General features: G+C 40.2%; 1 protein-coding gene across 1 annotated transcript in view; it reads right to left on the reverse strand.

Annotated features, from left to right (window-relative positions):
* Positions 1-503: 503 nt before the first annotated feature.
* Positions 504-12790, reverse strand: part of LOC138952969 (uncharacterized) — a 45348-nt gene continuing 33061 nt past the window's right edge. Inside the window, exons 16-23 of the mRNA XM_070324732.1 lie at positions 12484-12530; positions 12292-12333; positions 11539-11725; positions 8854-8989; positions 8090-8196; positions 7655-7776; positions 7290-7409; positions 504-6771 (exon numbers count right to left, since the gene is read on the reverse strand). Coding sequence (XP_070180833.1) covers positions 6606-6771; positions 7290-7409; positions 7655-7776; positions 8090-8196; positions 8854-8989; positions 11539-11725; positions 12292-12333; positions 12484-12530 — 927 coding nt within the window. The 3' untranslated portion in view covers positions 504-6605. The remainder of the gene's footprint in view (positions 6772-7289; positions 7410-7654; positions 7777-8089; positions 8197-8853; positions 8990-11538; positions 11726-12291; positions 12334-12483; positions 12531-12790) is intronic.

Here is a 12790-nt window from a genome sequence, read left to right on the forward strand (position 1 = left end):
TCAAAATGGTGCGATCTGACGTAAATCTGAGCACATTTCTAGGTTTTTCGTTTTTACATTTCTCGGAAATCTGTGAATTCGTGAAAAAGTGGGAGCCCTGAAGAATAATGAAAAACACAAATAAAGACAAATATCAACACACAACAAGTAAGCTATCCAGCTAACTAATTAACCAACTAACTACAAAAAGAAAGAAACAAAGTAAGTAAGAAAAAAAGAACAAAAGAAAGCTGTGTTCTGTTTTGTTTTGTTTTAACATCGTTAAACTCATCGCATTACACTCTTACTATACGGAGTAGACATCATGGAAGACTGATACAAAAAGATGAAGAAACATTTTCTGTTGTGTTGTATGAGGCATGGACATACACACACACAGTCATGTATGTTCGTAGGAGTCTGGTGTAAAAGCTAATGCTTGCAGTGCTTTAATATTATGCAGAATGAATTACAGTGGGTCAGTTTTGGCAGAGAGTCTAAACAAGAGAAGAAAACTCAAAGAAATAAAATATGAACTTTATTACTTAAATACACCTTTTATTTTGCAACCATTCTTTCATAACATGATTTAATATTGATTTTCCCAAGCATGCAAAGTACATCACCCACAATTGAAATTAAATAGATAAATAAAAATGTTAAAATATCCAAATGGTACAACAACAAATCTGAATCACTTGGTTTTATGCTTGCAAAGGCAATGGCACACACAGAAAATAGTGGAAGCTTGAAAATGATCCAATGAGAAACACATGCCTAGAACTCAAGATGACACTCACAGCCAGATTCACATAATGATGTAACTGATAAGAGAACATAAAGTGCTGTGACAAATTTCCACACACAAGAACAATGACAGATCTTGGGGCAACCTAGTAAGTAACACTTAACTCTGCATCTGCTAGGGGATAGACATTACACATTGTAAATGCACTCTGAAACAATACACTTAGTGGGACTAACTCACTCTGACTTTCTGTTACATTACAGCCACATTTTCGTAGCACATGCATCAGAGGTTTTTTGTTTTCAGAGGCACAAATGAAAATTGTCATTTCGTTACCAAGTAGTGTAATACTAAAGAACCTGGACTTATATTTCTTTCACTTTACAAGTTAACATTTCAATCATTCACTTTTGCTTGGGACATGCACTCACAAATGCAGACAATAAAAGTACTATTTTGAAGCTTTAGTGAATTGAAGGTTGCTAAAAATGTTCTTGTTGAATCCAAGAGTTATCCAAAGGACAGTGAAAAAGCTTTGCTTGTTGTGTTCCATCTATTAATTTGATTGTATGCGGCATTGTTATCTGTAATTTTCTGAATAAAATTGTTTAAACCATCCAAAGGACAGACACCCACGACAGTGAACTATTTCATACATACAGACCTGTTTACCCACACTTTGACTTTTGTGTTATTTTCACCGAGATTCAGCGTATTTTCAAAATATTGAGAGTATTTTGCAACTCACAAGAAAAGTTCAAGAGCTATTGCTTCAAGGGCAGCAATAACATTGTCCGTTTTCAGAAGTGGAACTTTTAGGCATTATTGCTTTTCAATTCGACATTTTCGTCAACGTGCTGGACTCGACGACAACAATGGCGGCAGATAAAATCTCTTCATATCACGTCTCATGTGATTACATTGACCAATCGTCAAAGCTGGATTTAATCCACTAAGCTATCGCGAGAACAGGTTTGGCAACCTACTTTCGATTTCTTCTTCTTCTTCCATTTAGTGATCACGATCAAACTAGATTTTTTTCACGATCGTCGTATTTTTTTCTCTCCAAACGTATTGGTCGTATTCTTGGCAACTTTGCGTCAAAAATACGGTGAAATTGTATGGGTAAACAGGTCTGTACATACCATTTTGCACAATCAGTAATACCCACTATACAAGGACCCCCTGAAGAGAACTATACATGTCTAGACACTCTGCCGCCACAGAAAAGTATGTGCACCTCTTTATTGTCCCTTCGTCAGTGGGCGTCTTGCACAGAGTTCTATAAATAATACCAGAATGTTTACACAGTTCAGTGCTCTTTCATAAACAGACACTTGCAATCAAATGACCGTCTTGACTGGTCACAAAGGTATCTATACTCTTATGAGATGTGCTGCTAAAGTCCACTATCACACACACACACACACTTTTACTCCATCCCCTGTTCTCATTCCTATAAGTCAAGGGAAGTAAGAACATTATGAATTGCATGAGGCTGCCATCTGAAAAGAGTTACATTTCTTGATAAAGAACGGTGTCATTCTTGACAGAGACCGACCAACAAACAGTTCTGATTTCATGTTTTGCTTGTTCACTCTCAACTCTACGATGGGAAGAAGGGTAGGTGGCCCTATATGTTTTAGTGTGGTACCACAGTCCCATGAGAGGACATCTCCAAAGAAAGCACACCATCTGTTATCCTATCATATTGAACAAAATATGAACCTGTCATGACAGGCCACCTGCAATTTAGGGACACTTATTGGCTGGTCCAAAGGGTGACCTTTTAATGCAGGTACCACTGCACGTGCATTTATCAATACTGTACATACAACTTCCTGTGGAAATATTACACATGTTCCTGACAGACAATTTGTTTGTTTGTTTAACGCCCAGCCGACCACAAAGGGCCATATCAGGGCGGTGCTGCTTTGACATATAACGTGCGCCACACAAAACAGAAGTCGCAGCACAGGCTTCATGTCTCACCCAGTCACATTATTCTGATATAGGACCAACCAGTCCTAGCACTAACCCCATAATGCCAGACGCCAGGCGGAGCAGCCACTAGATTGCCAATTTTAAAGTCTTAGGTATGACCCGGCCGGGGTTCGAACCCACGACCTCCCGATCACGGGGCGGACGCCTTACCACTAGGCCAACCGCTGACAGACAATACTGTTGCATGTTGCTGTAGTTTGCACATTTGCAGGAATGAAAGTAATTGTCCTACACATTTTCAGCTTGGGTGTTTCAATACTGTGACCTTTTGTCAGCTTTGCTGAAAGCACAGTGAGTTTAATGGAGTTTAAACAAAATATTATAAAACAAAACTTATGTCAATGTGCAGCATTTTTACTTGACAAAAAGCGCAGAGATCTTGACCACATAAACTTCTCTCTGTGGAGTAACCCGGTGAAAGCTAAAAAGAGGAGGAAAAAAACAAGTCAAGAACAAACAAAAAAAGCCACACTGACTGATTAAGACACGTACTCGACCAGTTTAAACGCTTCCAATGTTTGTACAACTCAATACAGCATGTGCAAAAAGTCTGGTCCATCTTTCACAAAAACGTGGTGTGCACAACTTCAGCAATACATTGTTTATGCAAACTGTCATAAAAAAATCATTCAGATTACCTACATATTGACTATCTGGTAATAAGTTTGCATAGGATCAAATGAGCATGTTTGGTCAGGTATTTTCACACAAAACATAACATGAATAGTTCAAAATGTAAAAGCAACAATACTGTGTTACAAAAAAAACTGTGCCTTCAAAGTGTTACAAATGATCTAATACTGAATAACACACCCAAAGCCTTTTCCGTTTTATATTGAATTTACATCACTTATTGTTTTCACAGCTATGAGCAGACAACTGGCACGCCAAATCATAAACAAACAAATTAACAACTGATTTAAATGCCTTTGGTGTACACTGGCGTCTATCATAACTACATCGATCTCTGGCCAACTTATTTCCCTTGGCATCTCCATGAGAAACAATCAAAGAGCTCTAAACACTCCAGCAGACACTAATTTTATATCCTAGGACACTGTCAGACAATTGTCGAACATTTTGTGAGATTTCACACATTCTGATCACACAAAATTATTCATTTATCAGTCCAAACCAAGCGTGACCACATGAAAATGAAGAAACTGAAAAAGACAGTCTTAACTCATTCGCTGTGAATCGGAATTGAAATTTCGACACCTGTGTTTAGTGTTGCACGCACGTCTGTAGTTTAGTTCCGACGGATATCACGAATTTTTAACGGTGTAAACGGCCCTGCTGACCAAGGGAAACAACCCCCGCAATAAATTTCTATCTGTCTACAGTGGAACCATTCACTGTAAACAGTTCCTTCCCTTCAATTGTTGGGATTAATTTGATTTTGTTGACGGTGTGCGACCCACGTGTTTTGACTTTTCCAAGATGGCGGATCGTTCTGCTACAAGACGTAGTAACTTGAAAAGAGTGCTAGAACTTGTTATTCAGTACGGTTCTGATCTTGACCTCAGTGATGATGATAGTGGAGATGATATTTTAGATTCTGGTGACGAGTTTGTGCCAATGGACGATAATTTGGGTGATGATCCAGACAATGAAAGTGTCGATCATGATATTGTGTATGATGAACCCATGGCGTAGAAAGTTGGGTTTTTTTGCTTCAAAGAGGTAGTTTGACTGGATGTGAAGACAACAAAAGGTATGTTCTTTCAAATGTTTCATATATTTTCTAAAAGAGCAAGTTTCAAACTTTGCAAAAATGTAAGGTAGGTAAGGTTATTTTGTGTTGTTGATTTTTTTTATTTTTTTTTAAATGGGTCAAAATCGTGCGATTTGAGGGAACACAGGGACAATTTAACAATTTAGACGCGCCTCGATTATGCTTGACACTCACCAGTTCAAGTCTATTTAACAGTAATTTTTGTTTCTGATTCACCAGCAACACTCTTGACATTTGAAACAGTGCATATCAGCTTGATTTTGTGAGAAAAAGTACTGCAACAGTGAGTTACTGGTGTTTCATTCAAGAACAAAAAAGTTTTTTTTGTGTGCTTCAAATTGGATATTTTGCCTGGATATGAAGACAACAAAAGGTATGTACATGTACTTTCAAATGTTTCATATATTTTCTAAAAGAGTAAGTTCCAAACTTTGCAAAAACATAAAGGTATGTAAGGTTATCTTGTGTTGTTGATTTTTTATAATTTTTTCAAAATGGCTCTAAATCGCGTGCTGGCTCAGAACACAGGGGAAATTTAGACGCGCCTTGAATGAGTTAATGATCTCATTAATGCACACAGAAAGAAAAAAATTGTTAAGTTCTATAAACTGTGGATCTAAGTCTAATAAGACTATGTTCTGAACAAATAAGAAGCACCTGAAATGTTTTTACAAATACATGAACAAATACATTGTACTACCATCTACTTAAGTTTTCTAATACACTCAGAAATAATAATTAAAAAATTGTGAATGTAAGTCCCATCAGATAATCCCATCTGCTGAAGCATTCTAATGCACTGAGAAGCAATACATTACATACTTCCATAAACTGTTTAATATCAAGACTTAACTTTCTGAACAAATTATGCAAAGAGTTACGACACTATTACAAGCACTATCTATGCCTGGTGATCTAGACACTGGCGTTACTGCATAACGTAAAATATATGCATTTATATCAAGGAACAGCCCCCTGTCTCAGCAAGAAATACACAAAATTCACAAGACAGCCAAACTGACTGTACAAATGTCTGACCTATGCAAGAGAAAGAGGAGACAGTTCACCGAGATTCAATATTACATGGAGAGTGAAAGTCCACATCAGTAATACAAAAGTTGCTAGCACCATACATATTTCACAACCTTTGTCTGTGCTTTTGGCAAGAAAAAAACATTCACATTTCTGTCTCTTCACAACAGAATGTTAACGCAGAACTGTATGTGTAATACCCAAATTACGATAAACTAATCCCTTAACAGTAAAAACTCCCACAAAACTATTAACATTCTCCCACATCCTTCTTCTTTTCTCTCCACAAATTGTCCGACATGCACGGCAGTTAAGGAATAATCATTTTTTGGCAATTCGTTCACCCCCCGCAAAACACCAATAAGAAGATGGTTTCTGTCTCCTTCTTCAAAACGATTCATATTTCACAATGTTGTTGTAACATTACTCAATCATGAATTGGACATGCAGGCATATGATACAGGCAGAATACCACAACGTATGGTGTTGTGGTGGGTTTTTTCAAAATGAAATAGTCAACTGACCCATATAAAGGCATACAATTCAAAGGTTTTGATATCAAAACAAAGCTACTCATAAATTTACATTACTTCCAAAGTTTAACCGGCTGCCATGACAAAGTAACCGGTTTTTGTTCAAAGTATTCCTCTAACCTTTAAAAGTAAATACCAGTGTACATGACACCTAGGGTGATCACTGATACTAATCGTTACTAATTCCTTCAGCTTTGGTCTTTCTTTGTGCACCGTGCCGTTCTCAAAGTTTGCTCCACTCTGACAATTTCACCAGAAAGATGCATCAAAGACACATCCTGACAAGAGTTGTTGTAACACTCGTGAAGCCAATTGATACAGACAAGGTGACTGTCATCCAAATGGGAAGAGTATGTGTACAGTGGTCCCTGCAATGAAAGGACATTCTTTCGTCCAGCCAAAAGTGTCCCTACTTGGTAAAGCCGATAAACAAAGGGACAACGGAAGGTGTCCTCTCTTTGGAGGGGGTTTCACATCATAGGTACCACCGTACAACCGTTTTCAATCACACCAACAAATAGGCGGCCATACTCCATCCTCCGAGGATCCGACAACAGTGATAAGATACATGGATTTACACCACTTTGGGAGAGGTGGGGTGCAGTAAGTTGTCAGACTGGGAGTCGGGGAGCAGAAGGCGGAGCAAGCTGCGGAGAGTGGACACGGAGTCTGTCAGACCCACAGACTCCAGGTAGCGCTGTGCCCACACCTCTTTGTACGTGTTGGTCAGCTCCAGTAACCTGTGGGAGACAAAGGATTCATAATAATTAAGGTTCCTGGAAGTTTCAGAAAAAATTAAAATCAAAAATATTTTGGTTTCTAGACTTTGTTCTTTTTTTTTAGCATAACGTTATTTGCTGTCTGTCCTCTTCTTTACTGATTTCTTCTTTCTCTTTCTGTCGTCTCTCCTTGTTTTATTAAGTGTAGCTGACCAAGACAATCGTTGAAACCGGTCTGTGTTTTTCATGTTCGTCACGTGTTTCTGGTACTGGTGAGTACATTTTTATTGTTATCTTTTTCTCAAAAATGTAGATTAGGTCGTTGAAGAAAATGTGTCTGCAGGTTTGAGATTATGCAATTGTGAAAATGCCTGAAAGTGTATGCCAATCTGCAGAGAAATATGCCTGGTCTGCGTAATTCATGATTGCATTAGGTGACATCTGGTACCTTCAGGACCACAATCTGGCCACTATTTTACTAGTGCACTAATTCATCTAATTACATGCACGTTATGGTAACACCAACAGTGATAACTCACCTGTTGGCCAGATCTGTGCGGGCAGTGGCAGTGAGGTTGTTGACCCCAAAGTTGACCACAGAGAACCCTGAACTCTGAGCACCGGGTTTACGTCCCGCCAGCACCAAAGCTTTGCCTATCCTGAAACACAGAAAATGTCAACAATAATACACAGATGTCGCTAGGAATTTTTTCTTCAGTAGGGATAGAGGGGGTGGGATCTTTTACATTGAGGTAAATTTACAGGCGTTTAGAACAGAAAACCTGGGAAACTTATAGGATCTTTAAAGTGGTTGAGACATTAAAACCATGGGTTTTAAAAGGGATGGGTAGGGACGTTGAAGTGGGAGGGGGGGGGGGGGGGGGGGGTCTACTGCACAACTCACTTGCAGGCAAATGCCATGAGATCCATGGTGAGCTGTAGTTCTTTCACCACGGCCTTGTTGCTGTCGTGAATTGTGGCTTTGTTCAGTGCTGTCTGACACTTCTTGATGTGGCGCGACACCAACTGAAACAGTCAAAACCGTATCCATACAAAATCGTGACGCCAAACTGTCGCGTCGCGCCGCGCATATGGAAACACGTGTTCTTTGTTACTACTGTTGCGATCGGTTTTGCCGCTGCCGCCACCTCGCCCCAACCATCGTGACGCCGTCGCGTCGCTATATGGAAACATAGCTTTGACTTACTTGACTTTGACTTATTCCTGTAGACTCCCTGTGGAGCATAGGGCCGCAAACATAGCTTTAGGCAGCTTTATCCAAGATGTGAAACAAAGTGGTCCAGACTAAACAGCATACAAGCTATCAAATCAGCCTTACCTGCAAAGCGTCAGTGGAGAGGTTCTCCAAGGGGACACCATCAGGGTAGGTCAGCAGTCGGAACAGAATGGAGCCCTGTTCCTCCGGCAGGTTGTGCATGTCTTCACCTGCACATGACCACACATTTTATATGGCCTGATATCGATTAATTGGGCGAAGGCTCAGTCGGCTTCATGAAGTCTACTTCCCAAAGCTCACTGCATGAAGCTTTGGCACTAAAGTTTTAGTCAAAAAGACTTTCTGAAGTCTTAACGAAGTCAACTTCAGGCTCAATTTAGGACAGACTTAATGAGAGAGTTTGCTAAGTGAGGGGAAGCAATCAGTCCACATCTGATGTGCTGTTCATTCTGATAATGGAACAGTGCTTTCTTCAATGTCATTATTTGCCACTGTATGAGCAAAACACAATAGGTGTCAAACGATTTCCAGCAGATAACCACGTCGGACAGGCCATGACGGTGAGTGGTAATAAAAGCAAAAAATATTTACAAAACATGCAACCTAAACAAGGACCTGGCTGAAAAAGCTCACAATGAAAATTGTCTTCCTTCCTCTGTTACGTTAATTTCATGCTCATTTGTATCAATCCAAGGCTCCACTCAAAAATGCATCAAGTGGAAAAAACATGAGGAAAAAACATGCACACCGAAAAACTTCATTTTCCAGTAATCCTTATGTTTTTCTTTTCAACATTTCTAGCTGTAATCTCATTGAATGAAAGATACATATATATTTTTTAATATCTACCATTAATGTATACTGACCGGCTTGGTTTCTAGAGCGCCTGATGGCAAAGGTTTCAGCACGTCCCAGCTCAATGACCACCTCTCCCAGCACTCCAAACGAATCTTGGTAAACGTGATGACTCAGCAGCTCCGACAGGTGGCCCAGCAAGTAATCCTGAGCAACAATGACAGAAACAGAAAAAGTCAAACACAGAAGCATTTAAAGGTCGTTCCTGGTTTCCTGAAAGTATTAAATGAGTTCAAAGCAATGAACACAGCTGACTGGGCTTCCCATGACAACCTTCAACAAATCAAGAACGCATGTCTTAACAGTCTCTTTCAGAAGACATAGTTGTAATCTTGCATAGGGCATGTCAGATTGTCCTTAGACTATAGCAGATCACCCCCTCCCCACACACACACACACAACACAAACACACACAGACACGCACACTGCACCTTTACACATGTAGGAGGTATATGATATTGCACACAAGAGAGCTGATACCCTGTGCCTCACTACTTCCAAATTAATGTTCCTGTCCTGTTCTGGCCACACCCCATATTTCTGGACAGTGTAGCTTCATGAGACAGGTTAAACATCCATGTATTTTTAAGAAGGGGAGAGAAGTACGAGTGAGTGAGTGTGTGTGCGTGTGCATGTGCATGCGCGCGTGTGTATGCGTGAGTAAGCGTTTGTGTTTACGTGTGTGTTGGGGGATGTGTTTGTGTGTGTCTGTGTGTGTGGGCGCATGTGTGGATGCATGCGTCTGTGCTTGCACGTGCACACATCTATACAGGTGTGTGTCTGTGTCTAATCCTGAGCAACAATGACAGAAACAGAAAAAATCAAACACAGAAGCATTTAAAGTTCACTCCTGGTTTCCTGAAAACACTAAATGAACAAAGTGAGTTCAAAGCAATAAACACAGCTTACTGGGCTTCCCATGACAACCTTCAACAAATCAAGAACACATGTCAACAGTCTCTTTCACAGAAGACACAGTTGTAATCTTGCACAGGGCATGTCAGATTGTCCTTGAACTATACCATAACTCCCCACTCACACACACTGCACCTTTACACATGTAGGAGGCCTATCGCACACAAGAGAGCTGGTACCCTGTGCCTCACTGCTTCCAATTTAATGTTCCTGTCCTGTTCTGGCCACAGTCCATATCTCTGGACTGCAGCTTCGTGAGACAGGTTATAACATCCTTGTATCTTTAATGAGGGCTACTCTGTCTGTGTGTGTGTGTGTGTGTGTGTGTGTGTGTGTATATCATGTGTGTGTGCGTGCGTGCGTGCGTGCGTGCGTGCGTGCGTGCGTGTGTGTGTGCCCCCTCCTTTCCCCCCCCTCTCTCTCTCTCTGATACTTGATGATACTGACTTGAACACATGTAGGAGCTAACACATGTAGGAGCTAGAACGTTCACAAGAGATCTTTTTTCGCTGTGCATGTGACTAGCTCCAGTGTAAATAGTATACCTGTCATATGTTGGTTGTGCTACATACCAATGCTTTAAAATGTAGTGTCACGGAACAGGTTTACAAACTCTTAGTACATCACATTACCATGTTTTGTTTGGCCATATTGAAACAAGCTCAAAAACACATTAATTGCAAGGACATGAGGAGCTTAACTCATTCGCTGCGCGTCTAAATTTCCCCTGTGTTCCCTGCCAACGCGCGATTTAGAGCCATTTTGAAAAAATTATTAAAAATCAACAACACAAGATAACCTTACATACCTTATGTTTTTGCAAAGTTTGGAACTTACTCTTTTAGAAAATATATGAAACATTTGAAAGTACATACCTTTTGTTTTCTTCATATCCAGGCAAAATATCCAATTTGAAGCAAAACAAAAAAACTTTCTACGTCATGGGTTCATCATACACAATGTCATGATCGACACTTGCATTGCCCGAATCATCACCCAAATGATCGTCCATTGGCACAAACTCGTCACCAGAATCTAAAATATCATCTCCACTATCATCATCACTGAGGTCAAGATCAGAACCGTACTGAATAACACGTTCTAGCACTCTTTTCAAGTTACTACGTCTCAGCAGAACGATCCGCCATCTTGGAAAAGTCAAAACACGTGGGTCGCACACCGTCAACAAAATTTTTATTAATCCCAACAATTTAAGGGAAGGAACTGTTTACAGTGAATGGTACCACTGTAGACAGATAGAAGTTCATTGCAGGGGTTGTTTCCCTTGGTCAGCAGGACCGTTTACACCGTTAAAAATTCGTGATATCCGTCGGAACTCAAGTACCGGCACGCAGCCAACGCTAAACACAGGTGTCGGAATTTCAGTTCCGACACGCAGCGAATGAGTTAATTTGTTGCATGTGGTAACTGGTATTGGTGATACTAAAACTAAATGTATTTACAGTATACATTTTCTTGCATAATCTGGATATTAATCTAGCGATAATTTTGTGTGGGTATGTGTGCCTATTTGTGTGATAGAATTAACTGTCCTCAGAACACACTATTAAAGTTATTAGTCAGAAGCCACTGTCATAGCACACAGTACCTAAACTCACTAATTCACATTTTTGTGTAAACAGCACAACCCTGACATGGTGACATTCTAACTTGCATGAGGAACCCTCCATTATAAGGCAGATTCCCTCTCTGCAATTATCAGGATATTGTACCCCAACGCAAGACTAAAACCTGCACTCCAGACATGAGTGCCTACTTACCAAGTGACACTCGGTGTTCCAACTCAACCCCGCACCCATGAGGAATCCGGGCCATGCAAACGGCTGATGGGTCAGGTGACCTTTGCCCGTCCAATGACAGACGACCGCCCCCAGCGACCCCTGCGTGCTTGCCGCCTTCACCGCTCCATAGATGTTGCCGAGAGCTGCCTCTGGGCACCCTGCTAGGCTGGACATCACAATTAAGGCAAATATTACATAGGTACCAGGGCAGCCAAATCTGTGTCTGCCCACATAACTAGGATGATCATGCACATTCAAACAAAGCACATAAGACATCCTACAAAAATGAACTAATACTTTCTTCAAAAATTATGTTTACTACTCCGTTTACAAAATCAGCAAGAGGAGGACAATGTAGAAAAAAACCTGCGTTACTTTCTGAATAACTTTTAAGCATTCATGTTGTATTATCTGCTATGATATACAGTGGATCCCCACCCTCTTAACACTTTCTACCCCACCTATGTTGACCAAGTTTTTTTTTAGCCGAGACCAGCTGTGCTGCAGCAGGTCACTCACAATTGTAGTAACTGTGTAGGAACTGTGTATCAACACGATGGAATGCAGGCGTTAGATCGACGTTACAGGAAGTGACTGAAGTGATTGTGTGTACGGATATATCCGTACCAGGTCAGATAGAGCCATATGAGTGAGTACTGATATATCCGTACCTGGGAGACAATGAGTTAACGTGGATATATATACTCATTTTGACAAAGGTAACTGACATACCTGTTCCAAGCAGCTGTACCAGGACACACAAAGAAGTGAATTCTGAAAGAGAAAAGTAAGCTGAAGTTACCAGAGCTCACAAACTTTGTCAACACGCATTGGCTACACAAAACAAAGATGATATGAACACTACCAACTGACACACGAACAAACCCAAACCAAAATTAAAACAATTTATACAAGACAACTTACCCAAGCTCAGCAAGTGACATGCAGAAGCCGTTAAAATCATGGTCAGCCTGCAACACAAGCAAACAATCTTACTTTAATTTACATTCATCAAACAATCAAAAACTTTATGCACAATAATCAGCTCAATATTACATACAGCAATCATTTGAACAGTGATGATCAGCAATCATCATTGGCTTGTACACATAAAGTGCATCAACATCAACCGTTTTCAATCTTAGACAAATTGATGTCATTTCCTTCTACACATAATCTCATATCCATTTTCCCACATAACAGAAAGTTTTAAAAAGTAGGTCTTAAAATG

This window comes from Littorina saxatilis, linkage group LG17 (assembly GCF_037325665.1).
Source record: "Littorina saxatilis isolate snail1 linkage group LG17, US_GU_Lsax_2.0, whole genome shotgun sequence".
In the NCBI taxonomy this organism is placed as follows: domain Eukaryota; kingdom Metazoa; phylum Mollusca; class Gastropoda; order Littorinimorpha; family Littorinidae; genus Littorina; species Littorina saxatilis.